Raw genomic sequence first — 27232 nt, 5'->3', positions numbered from 1 at the left:
AGTACAGAGAATACTCTGAGGTGCAATGACCTCAGAGTTAATTTATATTTACCCATTTGCACTTAACACTATTCACAGGATTGCGGCTCTGGCTGCTAGAATTTCCACAGGAACACATGCCTACATTACTTCTGATTTTACTTACTTATTATTTTAACTTTTAAATGTATTTATTTTTGTAACATTCCCTTGAGTCAGGGCTGAATGAAGCCCCATAGGATCAGTCCACTGAGACAGTTAATAAATTAATTAAAATATCTATAGATGCACCTCAATGCCATGCTTTGTATATGAGTAAAGCTGAACCTATCAGCTTACTCCACATAGGCTATCTCTCTCATACTATGACATGTATCCATACACTTACAGGCTGAGCACAGTGGCATGTCCAAGTGACATTATAGAGGTCAATGAAGACAATCCCGAAATGCAGAGAATCTCTTAAATCAAGCAATTGTTTCCATGTGCCTGTGCTGTGCCATTCCTACTGTATCTGGATCCCTGTATATGCACTACTCATTAATTTCATTATTACGTTTCCATGGGACATTAGCCAACACATCATCATGTGATCAAGTATTGACGTGTGTCTAGAGAAGAAGCAGCAAAGAAATGGAGGACTGATGAACTTTGTTTTACTCAAGTATGAAGTAAAGTACAGAGATAAAAACAACTGCATTAACTGACTATATTAGTGGAGTGTTGTCCATTAAGAACTATTGTAGTATGGTTGTGGCTTCATTTCTACATCTGAATAACTGACTGCCTTGTGGGAATTTGTAAACACATCTGCTTTGTTTTATTACTCTACAGATTTATTATCATGGGGAACCCATTAATGTCAATGTGAAAATTACAAACACAACTAACAAGATTGTGAAGAAAATCAAACTATCAGGTAAGAGGAAGGCAGCAGTAGAATACATATCATGTTGTTTGTTTCCTAATGTTTGCTGCACTGTAGGATGCAGTTTTTTTACTTAATTGCATTGGTTACCCTGCCTATCATTACGTCTTTACTTCTATACCAGAAACACCTCCTCAGTCTGACTGAGGGATCAAACTGACCAAATTTACATTGCATGCTAAAGAAGTTGCAGGACTCAGATAAGTGTGCAATAATTTATTTATCATTTGTTTACTGGTGAAGTCCAGCTGGGACAGAGTCCATTTTCAGCACAGGCCCAGGGAGATATGCTCTAGACACATCTTTGGAATGTGGGGGGAAACCAGAGGAAACCCACGTGAATGCAGGGAGGTGATGCACATTCCACAACCCAGCTGAGAATCGAACCGGAGAACCTCTTGCTGTGAGGCAACAACACTGACCACTGCACTGTCCAATAAAGAATGAGATTATGTGTACAATACAGATATTACCACAAATCTATGTATAAAGTGCAGATATTACAATAAATGCAGGGGTGCTGTGAGACATGAGCTCTAAGGGAGAGTACCTTACAATCCCTAGACATGCAGTAATATCTATACCATGCAAACCCCAAGTGTCTTATTACAGTTACAAAATAGGCAGGTGCATTTTTTTACTTGTTTTTTTTTTTTTTTTTTTGCAGGTTAAATTTTACTTTTAGTATCATATGTATGGCTCACAAGTGAAGAGAGTGTGTTGAGCAGATGGAAAGAGTACTTTGAGGGGCTGATGAATGAAGAGAATGAGAGAGAGAGAAGGTTGGATGATGTGGGGATAGTGAAACAGGAAGTGAAGCAAATTAACAAGGAGGAAGTAAGGACAGCTATGAAGAGAATGAAGAATGGAAAGGCTGTTGGCCCAGATGACATACCAGTGGAAGCATGGAGGTGCTTAGGAGAAATGGCAGTGGAGTTTTTGACCAGATTATTTAATGAAATCTTGGAAAGTCAGAGGATACCTGAGGACTGGAGAAAAAGTGTTTTGGTACCTATCTTTAAGAATAAGGGTGATGTGCAGAACTGTAGTAACTACAGAGGGATAAAATTTATCAGTCACAGCTTGAAGTTATGGGAAAGAGTAGTGGAAGCTAGATTATCAAGGGAGGTGATGATTAGTGATCAGCAGTATGGTTTCATGCTGGGAAAGAGCACTACAGATGCAATGTTTGCTCTGAGAGTGTTGATGGAGAAATACAGAGAAGGTCAGAAGGAGTTGCAATGTGTCTTTGTGGACTTAGAGAAAGCATATGACAGGGTGCCTAGACAGGAGTTGTGGTATTGTATGAGGAAGTCGGGAGTGGCACAGAAGTATGTAAGAGTGGTACAGAATGTGTACAAGGGTAGTGTGATAGTGGTGAGGTCTGGGGTGGGAGTGAAGGATGCATTTAAGGTGGAGGTGGGATTACATCAAGGATCAGTTCTGAGCCCTTTTGGTGATGGACAGATTGGCAGATGAGATCAGACAGGAGGTCCCGTAGATTATGATGTTTGCAGATGACATTGTGATCTGTAATGAGAGTAGGGAGTAGGAGACCCTGGAGAGGTGGAGATATGCTCTAGAGTGGAGAGAAATGAAGGTCAGCAGGACTAAGACAGAATATATATGTGTGTGTGTGTGTGTGTGTGTGTGTGTGTGTGTGTGTGTGTGTGTGTGTGTGTGTGTGTGTGTGTGTGTGTGTGAGTGAGAGGGAGGATAGAGGAATGGTGAGGATGCAAGAAGTAGAGCTGGCAAAGGTGGATGAGTTTAAGTACTTGGGATCAACAGTTCAGAGTAATGGTGAGTGCTGAAGAGAAGTGAAGAAGAGAGCACAGGCAGGGTGGAGTGTGTGGAGAAGAGTGTCAGGAGTGGTTTGTGACAGACTGGTACCAGTAAGAGTGAAAGGGAAGGTCTACAAGAGAGTAGTGAGACCAGCTATGTTATTTGGGTTGGAGACAGTGGCATTGACAAAAAGGCAAGAGTCAGAGCTAGACATGGCAGAGTTAAAGATGTTAAGATTTGCACTGGATGTGATGAGGATGGACAGGATTAGGAATCAGTATATTAGAGGGTCAACTCAGGTTGGACGGTTTGGAGACAAAGCCAGAGAGAAGAGATTGCATTGGTTTGGACATGTGCTGAGGAGGGATGCTGGGTTTATTGGGAAAAAAATGCTAAGGATGGAGCTGCCAGGAAGAGGAAAATAGGAAGGCCTAAGATAAGGTTTATGGATGTGGTGAGAGAACATGCAGGTGATTGGTGTGACAGAGCAAGATGCAGAGGATAGGAAGAAATGGAAAAGATGATCCACTGTGGCAACCCCCTAACAGGAACAGTTGAAACAGAAGAGAGAGATCATATGTATGGCAATTATAGGGTCTATAGTATATTTTAATATAAAATATCTATTGTAACTACCTGATAGTTGTGCAGGGCTAGAACTTTTTAACTGTGTGGAATTTCATATGCATTTGAGGGAGTCTTCTGCCAATCTGTTCCATGCAATTGTACAGTCTAGTTTATGAACTAGTGCTAATACCGCACAATACCTGAAATGTGTTCTTAAAGGTGAATCAGAACAGGTGAAGTAACAAATCTGTGGCACAGGGCTAAACATGTATGCTGCTTTCCATGTAACACAGGCTTGGAAACATTCACAAGAGTAATCAGTTTGGTGGCAACTCCAAGAAATGAAAAAACATATATGCAAACAGTAGTGCACCAACCCCACCCCCATAATTTTCAATTTAATTTTAGCTGATGATATGCTTGTTAATTCCTAAAATATTCATAAAGGTAATCATTTGGTGGAAACTCCCCAGAAATGAAAAAAATAGATAGTTGGACTACTGATATAACTGTAAACATAAAAAGCCAGAGGTAGATTCAGTTACAAGCAGTACTACTGTGGCTAAAACAATAAACACTTTTATTGTATTCACTGTAGCATAGCTAGGGTGCGGTGAGGGGGCAACTGATTTTAGTGCAAAATGTTTGGGTGAGCGACCAGCTGATCCTGATATTTCATTAATGTAAATACCATGTTTTAAAAGCCGGTATTGCATTTACAGTCAAACCTGAATGTTGTAGCCCTCCATGTTTGGTCTAAAGTGTAGCAACTGTATAAAATGTAGCCAGCAGTTTATTACAGTTTAAATGTAAAAAAAAAAATGGTTTAACTGAAACGCGAGTGCTGTAGCACTCCATACAGACAGGGTATAAACTATAGCCGCTGTTTGCAATATTTGTAGTAAGCAGCTTGCTACAGTTTAAAAATATTTTTAACTAAAACATGAGTGCTGTGGCATCCAGTGCAAGCAGGGTATAAACTCTAGCAACTGCTTGCTACATTTATAGCAAGCAGTTTGCTACAGTTTAAAAAGTAGATTTTTTTTTTAACTAAAGCAGAAGCACTGCAGCGCTTCATGTAGGCAGTGTTGAAGTAGGGTTGGGGACAGGGCAGAGTCAGATCCAGCACTAGACAACCTAGGCAGTCGTCTAAAGGGTCCATTGTCTTGGGGGAGCCACTAGCAGGAGGAGGGGGCCCACTGGCTGGGTGCTGCCACAAAACTTACATTTCTTAGCAGCATCATTAAATCATTGTACACACATTTGAAAAGAGAGCGAGTTTTTAAGAGCATGGATTTCCTGTTGCCTTTCTGGACAGATGAACACATATTTAAACATGCCACTCAAGTTCTGAATGGACATTTGTGTGTGTTTTGGTGTGTGTGAAATGCCTCAATTAGGGATGGATGTTTTCAGGCTCAAACCCTGTATCTTGAATACAGGAGCCTAGAGACTTAATCCTCTACACCAACTGACAAACTGCAATCAGCAAGTTCCTTTTCAAAGAATTTTGAGTTTGTATGCATTTTCATACAATGTTGAGTTCTCACTGCATTTTCAAGGACTGTTGAGTTTCTGTGCATTTCAATAACTGTTGAGTTTCTATGTATCTTCAAAGACTGTTGGGTTTATGTGCATTTTCAATGTATGTGGAGTTTCAAGATAAGAGAATATTACTGATGCTTACGATAAGCCTGTTTCAATGGGTAACTGTTATTCAAAGAAAACTTTATTCTCATTTAGGAAACACAAGTGCAACCTAAATTAAATTCTGGGTATTAGTTTGTCATCAGAGTACAGAGGCAATTTAAGTATAAAAAGAATAAGACATGATGTATGCACAACTATTCTAATGACTAATACACACAAAAAATGCTCCTTATAACCTATTTCTAGTGAGGTAAAACTACCCATACATATAAACCTAAACATATGAACAAATAATATTGTACACAGAAAAAGAGAAGAAAAGGCAATTTGTTAATATTGCAAATGGGAAATTATTGCAATTGCACTTTTAAGAGAGAGAGATTGCACTTCTTCTAAAAATATATTAACTATAGTGAATTAAATAATGTATCACTTTTAGTGAAATATTACTAGTGAGATCACATTTGGAGGTAGGAGAAGTCCAAGTTGATGTCAGAGTTCATGAGCCTTATTACTGTTGGATAGAAGCTGTTCAAAAGCCTGGAGGTCCTACAGAGAATCCTGCGCTACTTCTTGCCAGATGAAAGCCTAGTAAACCAGCCAAATGCTGGATGTGATGTGATTTCATATGCCCTCTTTATGCTTCTTGTTGTATAAAGTTCTTGCATGGTTGGAAGATTTGTGCCCATTATCTTCTCCACAGTCCTCACCACTCTTTGAAGCTTCTTCTCCTCTGCTGTAGTACTGTTTCTGTTCTTCTCCACAGTCCTCACCACTCTTTGAAGCTTCTTCTCTGCTGTAGTACTGTTTCTGTTCTTCTCCACAGTCCTCACCACTCTTTGAAGCTTCTTCTCCTCTGCTGTAGTACTGTTTCTGTTCTTCTCCACAGTCCTCACCACTCTTTGAAGCTTCTTCTCCTCTGCTGTAGTTCTGTTTCCATACCACACAGTAAAGTTGCAGGTGAGAATACTTTCAATAGCTCCTTCATAGAAAGTGGATAGAGCATTCAAAGGAAGTTTTTCACTTTTGTGCCTTCTCAGGAAGTGCAGGCATTGGTGAGCTTTTTTAATTATCTGGCCTGTGTTCACGAACCAAGAGAGGTCTTCTCTTGGCAAATATTATATATCTTACATATAATATAATATAATATAATATAATATAATATAATATAATATAATATAATATAATATAATATAATATTATGGGCGATTTCAACTACCCCACCATTAACTGGGAAAACTACTCATGTACCAAATCCTTCGCTCAACGCTTTCTGGAATTCATAAATTCCAATGCCCTGGATCAACTTATCCACACCCCCACCGGGGGTAACAATATCCTACACCTAGTCATTACCAACATGAGTGACTGGTGTTCCACACATGAAGTCAACTCATTGGTCAGATCCGACCATAAGCTAATCACCCTAGATATCCACATCCCAACCCCACACCCCATTAAGGAAACCACAGTAAAAAAATTTCCAAAACCAACTTCATGTTTCTTAAGACAGAAGTGGCGAACTTCATGACACCCATGAAGGTGGACAATATAGTTACAACTGCTGAATCCTACACAAATGCACTCTATAAGCACTTACACAACTGCATGGATCATGCTAGACCAAACAGAACCAAGATGCTATCCTCAAAACAAAGGAAGCCAATCTGGTGGCTCTCTGCCATAAACAAACCCTACAACAGAAGGAAGAAACTGTTGCAAAACAGAGTAAAATCCAGTGAGTGGAGGAGCTCCCTGGTCAGCCTCAGTAAGAAGCTAAGATCCCTTATAAGATCCTCCAAAGTTAGCTACGAAAACAAAATCACCACTGATTCTAAGGACAACCACAAAGCTTTCTATAGCTATGTCAGGAATCTCCATGGCAACACCCAGATCTGCTCTGAGTTATAGCACAATAGCATGAAAATTACAGAACCAACTGATATTGCCAACATCCTGGCAGACAGGTTCAGTCAGGAGCGGCTCATACTATAGGACTGCAGGACTGCAGCCCCCCCCCCACCTGTAGAAAGAATCGTGAGTCCCGGAACTCCACTCATGCGTGCTTGGAGTTCCTGGTACTCACAGAACTCCAGACTGCTGTGTTAGACAGTGTGGGTAGAGGAAAAAGGCATCTCTGCCCTGCAGTCCAGAAGTCTGTGCAGTGACAACTGCACAGCAAGTTCTGCAGTGACAACCACACAGCCTACTCTCACATGCCAGGAGAATGGAAACCAGCTGCTGCCGAGGAAGAAACCTGCCGTTAGCCTTGCACGGCTTCAGAACTACTGCCGAGGAGGTGAAGAAGACTGGATTTAGTTGCTGAGGAAGGTGTGTGTGTGTGTGTGTGTGTGTGTGTGTGTGTGTGTGTGTGTGTGTGTGTGTGTGTGTGTGTGTGTGTGTGTGTGTGTCTGTGTGTGTCCGTATGTAATGCCCCATTTTCTATATACTGGTGGCTAGAAAGAACACATGGTGGTGGTAGAGAATACTCAGGCTTGAACCCTGTACCTTGGGTGCAGGTGGCAAGGGCCTGAATTCCCTACCCACTACCATTTGTAAAAAAAAATTGCAGATTTTTGCCTCACATTTGTTCTGTTCTGTGCCTCATAAAATCTGTGGTTTCTGTATCTTCATTTTTCCTTGCAAAGTCAGTAGTGCAGTGGTGCACTGGTAGCATTGTTGCCTGACAGCTACAGGTTCTCTGGTTTGACTTTTGGCTGGGGTACCTTGTGTGTGGAGTCTGTATGTCCTCCCATCTTACAAAGACATATGTCTGGAGTGTTTCTCCCTGCTCTGCTGAAAATTGGCTTTTGTTCCAAGTCAGACTAGTTTCCTGGTTAACAAATGTTTAAAAATTACAGGCATTTGAATTTCAGACTTCAGATTCTTCAGAAAGTACATGGTAACACAAAACCTTTTATTCTAGCAATTTTCTAAGTTTATAATATGTATATTTGAAATTTGTCTGTATTTTTGGGACTGTAATCCCCCATTATTGGCTTCGTCCAGGTATTTTGTGCTAAGGTTGAGAGCTATGGTGAGAACTGAATTCACTGAATATGTTCGGGGGCTGTATTCCCCCGTTATTGGCTTTGTTCAGGTGTTTTGTGCTAAGAGGTTGACAGCTATGGTGAGAACTGAATTCACTACATGGTAGCCATTTAAGTTTCAGTCTTCCTCTCTTTTACAAAACAGCTGATTTGGCATAGTGGTATGTTGCCCTGACTATTTTGCACAAGGTCCCCTGGGTTCAAGACTTGGCAGTGAAATGTATGGTGGCAACACAGCATTTTATTCTAGCAACTTTCCAACGTTATACAAGCAATGTTTAAAACGTGTCCCTGGTTTTTGGGCTTTTGTCCCCTCCCCCCAATAAATTTCAGCTTTTTCCAGATTTCTTGGGCTGCAAAGTTCAGAGATACAGCTGAGTGTTGAGTAGATTTTACAAGGAGTTGAGAGCTGCAGGAGAACAAAAGTTTAGTGCTGCTTATGCTGAGTCTGCTTGGATTGTTAATAGCACAACAGGTAGTATACTTGCTTTTGATGCAGAAGGCTGTGGGTTCTACTCCCACAGTAGCTAGATGCATTGCTGATACTGTACTGTGTTGTAAAGGAGGTGGATGCTGCAGTTCTTTTTGGTAAAGATACCTAGTAACTATGAACCTGTTAGTTTGCCATCCAGTCCCTACTGCAATATTACTAGCTTATCATTTTTTAATGCAACATAGGCAATTTATTCCTCAAGGGCAACAGGCACTTTATTTGTAGATGAAACAATGACATATAATGTTGTTTGCTAGCAGCAACCTCTTCATTAGTTACAGATTTCTTTAATGTGGAATTATTTAGATGACCTTTACTTCTTCAGGGATTGTGCATATTTACTGATATTGTGCATATTTACTGATACTGGTGGACTGTAGAAGTTTGAGTAGATTTTTATGATGGTAATGTTCTGAATTGGGCAGTTTTGTCATTGGTGCATGCATTTTGTTTCATTGTTTACTGGAAAAATGTTCAAAACAGTAAATTTAAAATGCCCTCTAACAACTGTACTGTACTGTACTGTACAAAGAATATAATTTAATACAATCAGGAAGGTGTATCAAAGAGCATGTGTATGTTTCATGTTCAAGGGGCCTATGATTTGAAAAGAGCCCAAAGTTAATCTTTATCTGCCACTGGCAAAATGTATTTTCTTTGAATTTGGGTTTCACTGTTGTTTCAATGAATGTGAGTTTCAAGGGCAGAGAAGTTTTAATGCTAAGTCTATTTTCATTGTGAGACTGCATTGCTTTGTTTAGCAGATATCTATTAGAGTTTGTACTATAAACTGCAAAATAAAACTTTCAAATGAAATCCAAATCATCGCAGAAGTAAAGCAGTATGCACATTACAGTGTTTATGGTAAATGGGGCGAAATAAACAAGGAATGGGACATTGGAATGGCTGCAGGGGGGAGGCTCCATTCAACCATGATTTTGAGAGGGGGAAGGGCAGCAAACTCAGACAGCCCCGGCTGAACTATTCCTCTCAACTGTCCAGATTTTTGCAGAATGAATAGATATTTGCTTCTTATTTTTGGTTTGTTCCTCATAAAATTTGTGGTTTTCTGGCAAATCATTTAGGGATGAAGTCACTAAATGACAGACATTGAGTTTCAGATGTCATAACCTTCAGAAAAATGCATGCTAAAGCAAGACCAGTTATTCTATCAACTGTCTTAAGTTTATACAAGAGCAATTTTTAGTACTGTTTGTATGTTCCCCCAATATATTTGGCCTTGTCCCGATTTCCTGCATTAAGAGGTACATGCAAATCGCTTTATATAATTAGGAATATCCAAATCTCTCAACTGTCCCCAATTTTGGCTCAAAATGTTGCTCTCCCCCTAATAATCCCTCTTCAAAATGGCAATTTTGGAAGAAAACGTGGAGGGTTTACAATTATATATAACTGTAATGATCAGAGTTATAGATTACTTTAATTTCAGAAATGCATGTAGATGCTCTTATTTTGTTAGCTGCTCAAGTTAACAGTGTTAATATTAAAAAGGTGTCCCTTCTTTGATAGGTTCCCAGCTGTATTGCTTGGCAATGTTATATTTTTGCATCACGTTTAGTCTGTTTTTCATAAAATTGTGGTTTTCTGGCAAATTAGTGGCAAATCATTAAAGATTGAAGTTAGAAAATAATAGCAGACATTTGAGTTTCAGATTTCATACCCTTCAGAAAATCCATACTAATCCAAGACATACTACTGTTCTATTATCTTTCTAAGTTTATAAGAGCAAGATTTAAAAATTGTCCTTATTTTTGGGCCTGTGTCCCACTTCTAGTTCTATATATGGCTTTGTCCAGAATTTGAGAGGTATGAGTGTCAGAACCATCACCATCAGACAGAGACACTTCAAATTGTGACATACTTGTTGCACCCCACTCCCCATTGTAGTGGCTGTGGATGTGTCCAAGGAAGGCAAGAAGCAATTATGCAGTGTAAGTGTGCAGAGTATTCCCCCATCCAAGGTAGACCACAAGTATGACCGTGGCTTTTTATCTGTCCTTGATTTTGCAGAATGTTCTGGTTTTCTGTCATATTTTTATACTGTTGATTTATGCTTCTTATTATTTAGAAAATGCATGCTGTCGTAGTACCCTGTTGCTCTGTGTTTAAGTAGCAATGCTTTAATGACCATCAGGTAAGCTTGCCAGAGATTGTAAGATGCAAGTAAGCTTTGATAAGCATTCTGTTAAAGAAAGCTGGATGTGTCAGAGTTAAAGATGTTAAGATTTGCACTGGGTGTGATGAGGGTGGACAGGATTAGGAATAAGTATATTAGAGGGTCAGCCCAGGTTGGAAGGTTTGGAGACAAAGCCAGAGAGGCAAGATTACATTGGTTTGGACATGTGCTGAGGAGGGATGCTGAGTATATTGGGAAAAAGATGCTAAGGATGAAGCTACCAGGTAACAGGAAAAGAGGAAGGCCTAAGATAAGGTTTATGGATGTGGTGAGAGAGGACATGCAGGTGGTTGGTGTGACAGAGCAAGATGCAGAGGACAGGAAGAAATGGAAACAGGTGATCTGCTGTGGCGACCCCTAATGGGAACAGCCAAAAGAAGATGATGACTGTTAAAGAATTACCAGCATTGAAAGCCTTTTCGTTGTTGCCATGCAGAGAATATTTACATAACTAGATAACGTATAAGCCTTAGGTATTGAAATGTATATGACAGCATTTGTAGTAAAGGATAGGATTACAGTATTTTCAGAAGCTCATTAAATTTGTTGGAGACTTGCAGTCATCTTTGCAGGATTTACCCGTAAACTAAACAGAATGCCAATCTATCATGTGTGGTCCATAACCTGTGCGGTAATCCTTTAAGCAATTTATCTTGAGCTTGTTTCTTGTTTGCTATTCATTTTTTACTTTGATCTTGTCTTCCCCATGAAACAAGTAGATAGTTGTCAGGCAGCAGGTCTTTTTTGGATAAGAAACATTTTTACAAGTGGGGGTATCACAGAGATTGCTACTTTCAGCATGTTACTTGGTAATTTTATAAAGCTGAATATAAATTATAATTACAACTGCAGTGCAAGGAAAAGTGGTTTGAGTTGAGTGCTGTTTGTTTTTTTATGCTTGATTTTGACTGGCATTCCAGTAATGTATTTAAAAATTAATTTATTTTTTCATGCCTCACAACCTGTGTTTCCATCTAGATATTAAGTAAGTTGTCATGTAGCCAATGCATTGAAATATTTTTTTTCTTCTACACTTCATTTTGTCTTGATTGCACTCTTGTAATGACTGTTTGGCACCCAGGGAAGCGTATTTAATTAAAGTTCCAGTTGTTGTGGTTTTGAGCATAGCTCCACCCCTTTCTAGTTAGTCACACCCCTCCCCATTAGTCCCACCTATTCAGCTGTCTCCTGCAGCCCCCCCTTTAATCTGAAGTCACCAGCCACCACTGGGTTCAGTGCTAACTTTGCCCTCCTCTCACCTCCTAAAGGGCCCATATCTATACAGAAAGACTGCAGAGTCCCTGTAATCATAACTACACAGGTAAAAGCTGCATTCTCTAAAGCCAAAAACACAGCATCCATGGGACCCGACAACATCCCTGGCTGCGTTTTACATGAACTTCAGAACTAACTAGCTCCCCACCTAAGCACCATGTTCAATCACAGCCTCACATCAGGCTTTGTGCCCACTGAATGGCGCACAGCAACAGTTATCCCACTCCACAAAGGGGGAGCCACCACTGATCCCGGTAACTATCACCCTATTAGCCTGATGAGCCTGGTCTGTAAGGCCATGGAATGTATCATCATGGAACTCATAAAAAAAAGACATTGATAACCTCCAAACTCTGGACCTCACCCAGTTCGGGTTTGTGAAAGGCAGATCATGCCTCCTGAACCTGATCAACTTCTTTGAGGCAGTCACCAAAGCTGTAGATGAGGGTAAGGTGGTTCACAAAGCCTATATTGACCTCGCCAAGGCTTTCAACACCATCCCCTATTCTGGAATTATAGATAAACTCACTAAACTAGGTTTAAATCCTTACGTCACAAGATGGGTTGCCAACTGGCTCACTGACAGAACCCACACTGTAAAAGTTGCAGACTCCAAATCTGACTTCAAACCAGTGACAAGTGGAGTACCACAGGGTTCAGTCCTGGGACCTCTCCTGTTTGGTATCTACTTCGCTGATGTACAGGCTAACACAGAAGGCCTTTGGCTAATGAAGTTCACAGATGACTGCAAACTAGGAGCCATAGTCGAGTCCCCAAATGATGTGGACATCCTACAGAAGAGCCTCACTATGACAGATGCCTGGTGTCAGAGCCATGGCCTCAAGGTCAATGCCAAAAAGTGCATTGCTATCCCCTTTGGTAAAAACTCTGTACCCATGAACTACCACATAGGTGGCAGTCTACTTAAGGCCAAATGTGTGATAAGAGAACTTGGGACCCAGGTGGAAAGTAGTCTCTCCTTTGATAATTACATCACCACAGTAGTCAAGAAATCCTTCTACGTGGCACATCTCATCACAAAATGGTTCTCATCCAGGAAAAAAAGAGATCATTGTTCCCCTCTGCTCGACACTCATTAGATCCATTATAGAGTACAATGCCCCTTTTGGAATGTATCTCACAAGACATCTGCATCAGCTGGAAAGGCCACAGAAGTACCTCACAAAGAGGATTACTGGCCTCAAACAGATGCCCTACACTGACCATCTCAAAAAAATCCAGCTTTACTCCATAGCATATCACCTACTCCAAGGTGATCTCTGCCTAACATATAAAGCTATGTCAAACCCAGAGCTGTTGGACATGCTACACCTAAAGAAATCCCAATCCCTCCGAGCTACTCGCTCTAGGGACCTAAACCTTTCTCACCACAATAAACAGGATATGCTGGAATGATATATTCCTGTCCCAGAGACTTCCCATACTCTGAAACACGCTACCCATTTATGTCAAGCAAAGTACCTCATTAGCACTCTTCAAGAAAAATCTTGATTAGTGGATGGGAAATAGGAAATACACCCCGGGGATCACTTCTGTGGCTCTGCTCGACAGGGGCACAGGAAAATAACTTTCCTGGGTGTCGTAAGCCTGGGAACCTTGTTGGCTAGGCTTACTTAGGCCCTTGGGCCAATAGCCAGGTACCTACCTATGAACCTATAATATAATATAATATAATATAGCACAGTATAATATAATATAATATAATATAATATAATATAATATAATATAATATAATATATTTGGGCAAATGGTCATAATCAATGTTTGTGCTATAAATTTTAAAAAAGCAGTGTTAGTAGCACAACCAGTAGCATACTTACCTTTGGTGCAGAAGGGTGTGGGTTCTACTCTCATACCATGTAGATGTAGTGCTGATATTCAGTTCACCCTTTAAGTGGGATGGGGGTACTACACTCCTGAGTGTGTCCTTCTTTAGATAAGATGCCTAGTAACTATGAACCTGTCACCAGTTTGACAGCCATTCCCTTTTGCAATATTACTAGCTTACCAATTTTGTTTTAAATGTAATATGGGCAGCTCATTCTTCAAAAGCAACATTCAATGAATTTGTACACGAGACACTGAAATTAAGTTGTTTGCCAGCAGCAACCTCTCTAAAGCAAAGGACTGAACTGAGACAAGGACCACTGAAATACGATTTATTTAGCACTTTCGTCCCCAAGTATGTGAGGCTTCAGCAGAATAAAAAACAAATGTAGGCAACCACTTTATATACACTCTACCTAAGCCATCTGATTGGATAAACAATTATTACTAGAAAATAGTTTATATTAAAACAACATCACTAACAATCTCTACATAAAAAATACTGTATAAAAATATATGTTACAATGACCAACTACAGAATACACATAAACTGAAAAAACACACTAAAAATATTTTCAGAGGGAGGGGCAAAGCAATGTACGCCATTATTAGCACATGAAAATGTTGTTGATGGTCATACAAATTGTAATAATGTTTGTAATATTGTTATTAACAAGAATGGTGACTTTAAGGTATACATCTATAATGATGAAACAGTTTCAGAAGCCTGTGCTAACCTGTTTGAAAAGGGATTCACCTTTGTCCCTGCTAGGAGGGCAAGAATTGATGAAGTTTTGATTAACTTAAAGTTGTTTTCAAGGAAGTTAAATTTAGCCTTCTACCTTAATGACTCTAATAGTCACAACACAACACATCACATATTAGTTGTAAAAAGCCTAATTCGTTCAACCCTCCATCCTTGCCAGTTGTTTCAGTTTCTGAGAAGGTATGTGAGACTGAAATTCGGAAACTACCTAATGTCAAAAGAGGTTTGGAATCTTACAATTTCACCAAAAATGAAGTAGGCTTATTACGGCACATTTCTAATAATGCCAACTTATGAATTATGAAACCAGACAAGGGTGGGGGGATAGTTGTTATGAATAAGATCGATTATACTAACATAATGTTTACAGTATTATTTTCAGATACCTATGAGGAGTCTAGCATTAATGAAATGAATGTTGCATTTTATAAAATAGACTTGATATTGGAAGATTTACTCATCAATGACCAGATTTCCCCATCTGATTTTAATTTCTTACAGGTTAAGAACCCAAAAACACCTATTATTTTTGAAATTCCGAAAATGCATAAACACCTCTCTGACCCACCTTTTAGGCCAACTGTAGATGCTAAGGCATCAAAAACTTTTTTCATAGCTCAGTTTATTGACTATCATACTAAGAACTCAATTAATCAATCTCCATCCTTTCTGAAGGATTCATGGGATTTCTTAGCTAAGATAACCCAGGAGCTTTATAGTGATCGACTCACTTTTGTAACTATAGATGTCATTGATCTTTTTTCGGTTATACCTCACAATGTTGGAAGTGATTTTTTTTTTTGAATATTTAAGCACACATTCCAATTTAGATCATAATAAGGTATTAACACTCAGGACACTAATGGAGGTTGTATTAGAAAGCATTTTTATTGTTTTCGAATGACAACTATTTAGGCAACGGAAAGGAGTAGCTATTGGGGCAGCGTGTGCCCCCACCTTTACCAATATAGTGTTGGCTTATTGGGAACAAAATTATGTCTTTAATACTAAATACGTAAAGTCCTGGTCTTTTTACGCACAATTTTTGGACAACATAATTATTTTTTGGACCAACACTAAGGCTAAGTTGGTAGAGTTTTATAGATACCTTCATATTACTTCTGGTTTCCTGAGGTTTACTATGAATATCTCTGATGATAGTGTCAACTACTTAGATGTCAGTATTTTTAAGGATAAAATTAAAGGAACATTTGTATCTAACATCTATAGAAAACCAACCGATTCCAATACTTTATTACATTGCACTAGTTGCCACCCTCACCATCAGAAAAAATTATTGGTAAAAAGGTCAGTGTGTTCGGTTAGCTAGAACTGTATCAGATGACAAGGTTTTATAGGAGCAATGTAGGATATTAAAAGCTATGTTTCAAAAAATAGTTACCCTAACTTCTTTCTTGACAATATTTTTCAAGAGGCGATCCATAAGAGGTTTAATGGTCATTTTGTACCTTTATTAGGCACTAGGGTGAATTGTACACCTTCAATTATCAACCTAGATAAAAATATTGGGAGTCAGGACTTTGTTAAGACCCTAATTTTGACTTTTAATAGTGACCTTTATAATATTAGGGCCATTATTGAGAAAAATTGGTGCATTTTTATGACAGATCCTAATCATACAACAGTTATAGGACATGCACCAATGATTGTATATAAAAAAGATACCTGCAGTCGCCCTGCTAGACAGGGGTCAGGGAAAAAAAATAAATTTGGAAGAGCCAGGGGGGAATTGTTATGGCTAGGCTTGTATAGGCCCTAGGGCTGATAGCCTAGTACCAACCTATGAACCTATGAAATATGATGGAGAGGGATAGTGTTATACATTATGGAGGTAGAATGACAAAATGTGGAAAATATACACAATGTAAATATGTACAAGAAGTGCACTCTGTATTACTTTACAATTTTGGAACTGTTCGGTTAAAAAAGAAATATAGCTGCAACACCAAAGGGATAGTTTACTTAGCATTATGTCAGAATTGTTCAGCATTCTATGTGGGAAAAATGATAAGGAGCTTTAGAACTAGAATATGCCAACATATCTACAGTATTAAGAACAGAGACCACAATAATGCCCTTGCCAGACACCTCGAAGTACAAAAACGCATTCATTTAAATTTATAATAATTGACCATGTTAACCTTGGACAGAGGGGTGGCTCTATTAATGAGTTTTTGGAATAAAAAGAATTACAATGGCAACTAGAACAAACGCTGTGGTTTCCCCAGGGTTAAATGACTAATATTCTATAAATAGTATTTTAAAATTGAAGGCTAATTCAGAAATATAAAAATATTTTTAGTGCGTTTTTTTCATGTATATATGTATTCTGTAGTTAGTCATTGTAATATATAGCATTTTTTATTTCAAGATTGTTAGTGATTTTGTTGTTTTAATATAAACTGTTTTCACATAATAATTGTTTATCCAATCAGATGGCTTAGGTAGAATGTATATAAAGTGGTCGCCTGCATTTGTTTTTTATTCTGATGAAGTCTCGCATACTTGGGGATGAAAGCGTTAAATAAATCGTATTTCAGTGGTCCTAGTCTCAATTGAGTCCTTTGCTTTTTTTTTTTTTGGTTTGAGTTATTCATTGTTTGGGGTTTCATTAGTTATAGATCTCTTTAATGTGGAACTATTCAGATGACATATACTTCTGCAGAGATTGTGTATATTGAATTATATTGGTAGATTATAATGACAATAAAAGAAAAAAAAGTAAAACTTAGCGACCTTAAAAAAATAGATTTATAATGACAGACATTTCAGTGGCCTTTCGTGGCTGAAATGTTCTGTAATGGGTAGCTTTGTCATTATTGGTTCATATGCTCTGTTTCGTTGCTTACTGGAAAAAAGTTCAAACTTACAAGTTTAAAGCACACTCTAACAAGTGGTGCTGTATTACACAAGGACTATAATTTAATACAATCAGGATGATGCATCAAAGAACACATGTGTGTATGCATGGTCCAAAAAATGTTTACAAGGGGCCTATGGCTGTATTTTCTTTGAATGTAGATTTAAATGCCATTTCAATGAATGTGGATTTCAAGGACAGAGAAGCTTACTGTTCATGTTAAGTCTGTTTTCATTGTGAGACTGTATTGTTTTGTTTAACAAATGGCTGTGGGTGTTTGTGTTATAAAATCTGAAATCAAAGTTTTAAATATCTCTATTCATTGTAGAAGTAAAAAAGAAAATAGTACGCACATTGACAGGTTTGAACAGTGTTTATGGTAACTGGGGAGAAATATCCAAGTAAAGGGACATTGGAATAGCTGGGGTGGTGCTGCCAGGGGTTGGGGAGATGCTCAAGGGAGCCCTGTTCCATTGCCCTGCCTAGGGCCTCATTTGACCATGATATGGCTCTGGGGCAGGGCACAGAAATAGGACCCAAGTAGCTGGGGCAGGAGAATGGAGGTTGTGCATCTGACCACCTAGTTAGTGTGCCAAAAGAACGAATATCCTTTTTTTTTTTTTTTTTTTAGCTGTTCAGTGGAAGAGGTAGGGAGGACATAGATTTAACTGTAGTACACTTACAATGTATGGATTGGCTTATTACAGGGAGGTGCTTTTTTTTTTTGCTCTTTGCTTGAAGAGCGGAGGGGCTGGGGCACTAGTTCACAGTACTGGCCCAGGGCAGTGGTTGAACCAGTGGTTGAACCAGCTATGCTTCTAGGAGTCAAGTATCATTTCACAGCATCAGACTACACTGAGTATAATTCCAGATGTATTATTTGTACATTTTCTCTATAATAACTAAGAATGTATCCAAATGCAACAAATAAGCACAACATTGATAAATAAAATAAAAAAAAATGTACTTTACATTATTTTACTCCACTTCCCAATTTTGGTGGCAAAGGGCTCTACCTTACGTACTGGACATAAGAGGAAGAAGTAGCATCTAATAATTTAGGACATGTGGAATTCTACTTCAAAGCATAGTTTCTGCACAAAAACTGTCATTAGAAAAGGAGACTATGTGGCAAGTTTGTTTGTCTTTTTGGTTTTTCCCGGTTAGGTGTCGCCACAGCAGAACTCCGGTCCGATAATGATTGGCAGTAGATTTTTATGGTGCCAAGTTGCCAGCCCGACACCTAACCTTCAGCGAAGGCACGCCCATTCACGCATGTCTTTTAAATGCCACTTGACCGCAGGGAGGACATGCAGACTCCACACAGAAGACACTCCAGCTGAGAATCGAACAGGAGAACCTCTTGTTGTGCGGCAACAATGCTACAGCTGCAACACAGACTATGTAGCAAGTAATTTTGGTTTTATTTCTGCAGTCAGGAAAAGTACAGTTTAGTCTATCAACCACTATTCTTACCATCTACTTAAGGCCTGGTAGTTTTCTAAAGTATAAATAAATAAAATAAAAGATTTCTTCCAACTTCTCACATTAAAATATGTAAAGCAGGAAGGGACATCTACTGTATAAGCCCATGTTATTTCCCTGGAGCCATTGCCATGTGCTTTACAGCTGTAGCACCGTCTGTTGTTGCTTAGCAACAACAGATAATGTGGTAAACATTCTACACTGTCTGGAAGACTGATTAAAACAGAGAAGAAAACCTACAAGCATCTTATACATAGTTTAAAAGGATAAAAATGTTTAGCCTTTCTGGAGATAGAAGAGTGTTGTTAACAGGTTTTGAGGTCTCCATATGAATATTTTTGAACATTTGAATTCCAGTACGTTTTAGCAAGCTGATAGTGTTTTAATCAGTAAGACATATTTTACCATCTGTATTAATATATTATCAAATTAAAAATGTCATAATAAGCCCAGTTGTATGTTATGTAACTGTTTAAGCAGGAAATCCACTGACTAACTGGAAGATAATCAGTGGATGAAAGAAATGATCAACATGCCACAAAGTAAATAGACCACTTAGAGCTCTCATGAGTCTTACATTACACTAGTGTTTAGTGGCTGGTAGTAATCTGCCTTGCAAAAAAACTCTCTGACTTACAATGCTTTTTTATAACGCTGAAAAATGGTAATAAATGGAACCTGACCTAAAGCGTAACAGTTTTAGAACAGCGCATTTTTGACAGTTATTATACACAAGAAAGGAGTCAGTAGCACAGAGGTTAATATGAATGTTACAACTGAAATGTATGCATCAAGTATCCTAGGAGAAGCTTAAAACCCCTTTTAATTCATCCAAATGCCTGTCATCTTGGCCTGCTTCACTGTATCCTACAGCACTGTAAACTAGGTTTACATGCTGTCATTAAGTTCCACTCACCTACTGTGTCTGCCGCCCAGATATAATACATCTAAAAGAGCAACTCAGAAATCAACATTCACTTTGCAAGCCTCCAAAAACTAAAGCTCTATACAAGTGTGCCATACTTCAGGATGTACTCTATGTACCAATGCAATTCTTTTGTACTCCACCTCTAAATTTGAAGGATGTAATACCAGTGTTCAAATGAGATAAAAGAAACTGTAGCCCTTCTTTGATGTACATCCATTCTTATTTTGCACTGGTCTCCACTTCAAGCAGCATTATATTACCATGATATAATTTCATTGGTTATACATCACATTATAAACAGATGTAGACCATCATGATAATATTCTGCACTGAAGCCATGCCCCCACCATTTCTTAAACCAAGTCATTCATAGTACTTAATTCTGTTTTACTCTGTAGATTATCACAATGTTACTGCATGTACCACTTGATTTGAATCCCACCCCATTGCCACTAATTCTCCATGTACTACTGTGATCCCTTTCCAGGCTATATGATTTGTCCTAACATGGACTACAACATTATCTTTCTTACTTTGTATAATTAAATGAGTAATTGTAAATATTTATTCCTTGTTTATCCCTGTCATAGCATCACAGAGGCACATTATTTCCATATCTCACCTGCCTTAAATCAACCTTCCTAAGAATGGAGCCACTGACGTATATTGTTTTCTTCTCATGCATTCCCATATTCCCCTGACCAAGTCTTCACTTTTGAATTCTAAGGATTTTTTTCTCTCACATTTTGGAACCTTTGAACCTAGTTGGGAGAAATAACCTTATCCAGGAGAGGTTAAGAACTCTACAGGGGAACAGTATGGAGAATGTGCCTCTGCTCCATCTCTCTATCAGCCTCACAAACTCATCTGTGGTCCAAATGCTCCTCATTTGTGGCATTTTTGGCAACCTCTAGCACACTAGGTGATGTCCTTTGTGGTGTCTGAGATGAAGAGATTGTTTCCTCAAACCTATTCAGATGTGTAAAACTGTAACAAAAAAACAAGAAGCTCCTACATATGTGGCAACTCCATATATATTCCAGAATCTTAGAAATGTTCACACTCTAGAACCACTACACTATAGCACTTCCTTCACTTCTGATTGAGTGATAGATTTATTTATTAGGTTAGAATCAACAAAGGAAAATAAATAATTATTTTGTATTAGAGATGCATCTAGCAACACAAAAGTAAGTACAATAGTAGTTCTCCTTCTCCCAGCCTACAGGGTACATTTATTAGTGAGAGGATATAAACATACTGTCAAAGCTTTACCTGGCTCCTGGGCCTAGACAAATTAATCCCACATGACCCTTGGTACTGTTGATGGAGAGCTTAAATGGACCATGCACATGTTTGCCTCTTTAGACATTAATGTACCATCTTCTAAATTGAGTATCTTGATTGTAGCCCCACCAAAGACAGGATGGATTAGTCATGATGCCCCCTGGAACAGGCCTAAGACAGACAGCATTAGAACTCACTAAAAATAACAGTGCTACACATTTGGAAATGGGGGGGGGGTAGGGGGTCATAGAGCTGGAACTTAACAGCCAGTTGGGATAAAGTAATCATCTTCTGGTGCAGGGTACTGTCAGCTTAATAAACTGTCTCTGTCTAGCAAAGTGAGTTCTCTGGTTTTCATGTTAGAAGATTTAACAAAATGGGGAAATACCAAAGAAAATTTTAAGCAAAAAGATATGAACTGATTGTAGAAGAAAATGAGGAAAACCACAACTGCTATCAAAGAAACAACAACACAGAAGACTCAGAAAGTTCTAATAAGAGTTAACTGACCGAATTTAATAGTGAACCATATGTAAGATGGGAAGCAGTGCTTTATTTTCTATATGATAAACCTAGACAAGACGTAAGATGATATCACAGCAACAGAATACTGTTTGAAGCCCAGATCAGTGTAAAATAAGAATTAATATTATCTAGTTTGGGATCAGAATCATTTCTGTATAGTTTATCTGACAGCTCAAATATTTCTTTTTTCATTTTATTTCAATAACAGTTGACCAGATTACCGATGTTGTGCTGTATTCCCTTGACAAGTACACCAAAACTGTGTGTTCAGAGGAAATGACGTAAGTAAACTATTTATATACTCAAAACTATGTGTTCAGAGGAAATGACGTAAGTAAACTATTTATATACTCAAAACTATGTGTTCAGAGGAGATTATTCAAGTAAATAATTTATACATCAAGATGCTGAATTCAGAGGAACGTAATCAAGTAACTAATTTTTTCACCAAAACTAGTTAAATGGAAATATACATAAACATACTATTTGTAGACCAGAAGAGTATGTCTGCAAGAAATGATGTACAGGAACAACTTGTGGTGTTAACAGATACATGACACTAGGCATCAGTGGGGTACACCAGGGATCCATGTTGGGACCACTCCTATTTGGCATCTACTTCTTGGAGGTAAAGGTTAATGTCAAGGCCTTTCAATGGCCAGACTTGCAGATGACTGCACACTGGGATCTATCATAGATTCCTCCCATGACACAAACATCCTAAAAGAGGGTATGACTGGTGCCAAAGTCATGGAATAAAACTCAATGCCAATAAATGCATTATAATGCATTATAGTGCATCATAATGCCTATAGAATGAACCAGGCTAATGACTCTATTGATTAGACACCCCTAAGAGCTCATCTAGTAGTCAGGGATCTAGGAACATATGTAATCTGGCCTCTGACCAACATGTGGGCAAGGTAGTAAGAAAATAATTCTGTCACTCAACTTATAAGTAAGGGCATGGCATCCAGGTTTAATAGTGTCCATGTATTTATCCCTTATCAGACACATTGAGTATAATGCCCCCTTCAGCATGTACCTGATCAGACATATGCAACAGATGGAACACCCACAAAGGTCCCATACCAAAAGATTCCAGGGTATAAACACACTGTCCTATATGGATCGCCTTAAAGCCCTATCACTATACTCTGTTTCCTACAACCTACTGAGAGGTGATCTATGCCTGGCATACAAGGCATCCATGGATCCAGCACTGATGGACCTTTTGCACGGCCCCAAAATGAACAGCATCAGAACAACTAGATCCAAGGATTTAAATTTTGCTTGTGACCTAAATAAGACATGTTGGCAAGACAGATATGTGTTTCAGAGGACCCCCATGCTCTGGAAAAGGCTCCTCATCCATGTGAAGCATAGTCCATCCCTAGCCCTATTTAAGATTAACCTTGACCAATGGATGAAAAATCAGAAATTCACCCTGGGTCTGACCCTCATGTCACCGATAGAGGCAGACAGTAATGGCCAAACTAATATTCCTCCCCCCACATAACCTATAGAGAATTCCTAACTAACATGCCTCTTCCTAACATACACCCATGATACAAAGGGCCACAATTGGGTTGGAATTGCACAGTTAAGTTTATAAAGGCCCTGGTTATCGTTAGCCTAGTATATAAGCATGAACCTACAAACTACGAACCCATAGCAAAAGAAAAGGCTGAAATCTTAGAAGTTCTGTGTCGTTCAGCAAGAAGCAAGTAAGAAGGCTAGTGGTCATCAGAAAGGGATAATATCAGACTGAGATTATTACAAATTATGTATAACAGTGTCATACTAAAAAGATTGTGGCATGATAGGATTTACCATATGCAATGCTTTACCACAAATTCAGCAATATGGAGAGCTACTGGTAGCAGGACATAAGAAGTAACAATTTTGATCTTTATGTCCTCAGATAAAGCATTCATACATTACTCAGTTAGATCAGATTCAGAGTCATGTTCAGTTTTAGCAGTGAAAATAGACCAATACTTCATAACAACTGTATGAGCCTGTCTCATCTAAAACATGGAATTTAGCCTGGAAGAAGATGCAGGTTTCAGGGCCACCGTCAGGGCATCAGACACTACCTCACTCATTCCACCTGAGCATTTTATTACTTTCCTTGAAACTCAGAGATATCATCTTTCTAATGCAGCCTCAGAAATAAAGAATCAGTATTTGAAATCCTTCTCAGTTTATTTCTGAGAAAATTTATAACCCATAGACTATATATGATAGAAATTGCAATGAAAGCAAAACTTTCAATGTCCGGTAAACAAAACAAATGAACTACTGAAAGAAATATTGTTCTAAAACTGAAAATAAAGCATTTGAGCTTGCTACCACTATTGGATAGGTGGCAAACCTGCAAAGCAAAAAAAAAAAGCCCTACACGCACTTAACACCCTTACGTATCCACTGACATACATACACAATGGTGTGAATTACTTTGTTTTCTTTTATATACTTGTACTGCACAATATTACTGAAAAACAGAAATTCAGTCACTTCAGCAGTGGCACAGATTGCACTGGACAGATGTATTGCACATGGATTACCAAAGTCCTCACAAAACACTTATATTGTACATCTTTTAGACATATTTTCTGATATCTATCAGTATATGGAGATGAAATGCACAAGCAGCCCTGATTGTACAATATCATTATTTAAAAAGGAAAGATTTTTTTTTTTTTTTTTTAATAACTCCATTGTATAACAGCACTGCACCACGGAAAGGGTGCAATCTATTTACATATTCACTAGTGCTGAGGAGCTGTAGTTGGCTCACTCTAATTACCTTTTTTATTATTTATTATTGCTAACTATGCAGGTGGACAGTTCGGGGGACACATTTCAATTAAACCTTAGTCAATAAGGCAGCAATGACTTCAGATTAAGGTAACACTAGTAACAGTAGGAAAGTCATAATTACAAATCATCACATAAAGTACAATGCATGATTGAAGGCATGTAGCAGTCTTTTTTTAACAGTTAAAAAAAACAGTTGTCCACATAACAAAATCAATTGCATTTAAATTCTGCCTCATTATGTACTCAGTTGGTGTGGTACGCTGTTCCATGCTGTTAACAGATCCATGAAAATGGCTCTTCACTTAGAAAAGATGAAATGCAGTACACTGAAAGGAGCATACTTCCAGACTATATATATATATATATATATATATATATATATATATATATATATATATATATATATATATATATATCTAGTACTGCTAAAATGTAATTTGGTCAAACGTGGCAGTATGCATTATCAATCAGTCTGAATACCACTGAGTTTAACAGTAATGATACTCTAGCCATGACTGCCAGCTAAGTAGTTTTAGCTAAAAATAGGCAGTGGTGTTTTCTGTCCCTGGAAACAGAATGCACAATAACTCTGATAAAGCAAGAAAGCTATAGTTTTCCCACATCCTGCTATGACAGTTTGTGCCTAATGGGTAACTGTTTGAAATGTTGGGATTTGCTAGAGTAACTCCCAAAAAGTAGACACTGAATGGCCAAAATAATGGACTTATATATGCTAAGTCTGAGTTGCCATTTCATGGAATATTACCTTTTCTCTGAGGCATAGCAATCCTGGAGTTGGTATATATAAATTTGGGGTGTTGGGGCTTGCCCCCAACAAAAAGAAGTTTTAAGGAGTAGAAAGATCTTTTAGATTCACCTTTCTCCTATGCTTTCTGTCTATTTTTTTTGGCATGTAATCACTCGGCATTTTGAGGACAGACATTTCAATAGGGAGCCATGTTAATATGATTACCAGTGAAATATTCTAATTTATATCCCCATTATGACTGTTTGCGTAGCTTTTGTCTTTTGTCAGCCTGACAGTCTACCCCTCCTTCACACTAGTTTATGTATTAACTGCCTCATTATAACTGGTGACGCACCCTTTTTCTGCATATCAGGTGGGGGATTTTTCCTTCTAATGGGACATATCAGTAACTGTATCTAATTTCCAGGTAATATAAAATAATAGTAGTTGCTAATTAGGGTATTATACAAGGCAAATTATTTTTTTCTATTTACCTAATATCCCTCCAATCAAGAGTCTGAGCCACTGTATGCAGTGCTTGTTATATTTGCCTTTATATATTCTATGCACATATGCTTCAAAGGGCACATCTGAACTTCGTATTTTAGCAGCATGCTGCCATGGGACACATTAATTCTGGAGATCTGTTTGACAGCATCTTTGAGGAATCACTCCAAGTGCACTGGCTTCCTTTCCATCTTTTGCCCAAAGAGGTGGGTTGATGGGTTATCAGCTGCTCACTCCCATCTACTTCAGCCAGGCCACACCAGTCTCAGAGTCATCTAATCAAATCCAGATAACTAACATTAAAGCAACTGGTTTATTCTTCTGTGCTATGAAGCCAGCTTTGTGCAGTACATATCATGTAATTCTAGATCCTGCTTTCTAAATGGAGTGCACCTGCAGGCAATCACCACAATGACTACTGTTACCATGAAATCATCAGGGATCTATTATAAGCCAATTTTCCTTTTTATAAGTTGGGAACTCAAGGATATAACCTTAGTGTAGTAGCCATTTTACTTGCTTCTTTGCAGTTATAAGTTCATAGGTTCAGCTGTCAGGCTTAAAGATCTACAGAACTTCAAGAAAATCTAATAAATCCATTCTAACATTTTCTTCTTCCCACATGTATATAATTATCTTCAAGAACATTAACTACTGCTTTCTGACTCTACAGAAGAGCTTATTCTACAATCTTGGAAGACAAGTAATGTGCCTGTTACTAATTCTATTATTCATATTTATTCTGGTATTAAGTTCCCTGATCTGTTGTTAGTCCCCCCATGAGTGGTGCATTCGAAGTACTGACTTTATTAAATAGCACTAGATCAGATATTTTATTATAGACCAGACAAAAGATCCCCTTAGAGTAACTTACAGGAAATGAAATATAATGAAAATTCCAGAAGCCTTTCTAAATAGTTCCACCCTTGTGATTTTTCTAATGAGGAATCATACCTTCTTAAGTTGCTTCACATGGCATGTTCAATGCCTACAATACGCAGTTTTGTATTCATTAAATGGGTCATATCATTAAGGTATGAAGTGAAGCAATGATCTTCCTCAAGTCAATAATGATACTTTCTAAAAGAAAATGAGATACAAAACATGTTTTTTGGCACTGGTGGCAATACCCTGGCAGTGTTTAAATTGTTGTCTACTACAGTTCCTAGAGTTTTAGTAATGCTGACATTTTATATGATCATTTATTTAGAAAACAGTCTATGCCCCTTTTTCCCAAATTTCATGATACTACATTTACTGTTATTAAAGGTGAGATCATTCTCTGCACCAGGTCTATATTCTTTCTAGACCATACTGGAAAAATTTGCATCCTTTATTGCAGTAATTATGTTATCTGGCTTGTAGTCATCAGCATATTCAGTTATCAAACCCCATTCTCCACTTTTATTTGTGAGAACAGCTGCTCAAAAACAAGTGGTTCCAGTGTGCAGTCCTATGGAAGGCCCCTGGTAGGCCTAATTGAGAGAGAGAGATATAACACCCCACCCCA

The 27232-nt window shown here is 38.3% G+C and overlaps 1 protein-coding gene across 5 annotated transcripts in view; it reads left to right on the top strand.

Moving 5' to 3' along the window:
• The window catches only part of ARR3 (arrestin 3), a 535442-nt gene that overhangs the window by 382049 nt on the left and 126161 nt on the right, over nt 1-27232 (top strand). For all 5 annotated transcript variants that reach the window (XM_044057442.1, XM_044057444.1, XM_044057443.1 and 2 more), the window contains exons 10-11: nt 814-898; nt 21850-21922. In XM_044057442.1, coding sequence (XP_043913377.1) covers nt 814-898; nt 21850-21922 — 158 coding nt within the window. The remainder of the gene's footprint in view (nt 1-813; nt 899-21849; nt 21923-27232) is intronic.

Source organism: Protopterus annectens, chromosome 15.part0, assembly GCF_019279795.1.
Source record: "Protopterus annectens isolate FY-2018-M chromosome 15.part0, PAN1.0, whole genome shotgun sequence".
NCBI lineage: Eukaryota > Metazoa > Chordata > Ceratodontiformes > Protopteridae > Protopterus > Protopterus annectens.
The sequence above is the reverse complement of the archived record's forward strand: the minus strand, read 5'-3'. Positions and strand labels throughout refer to the sequence as shown.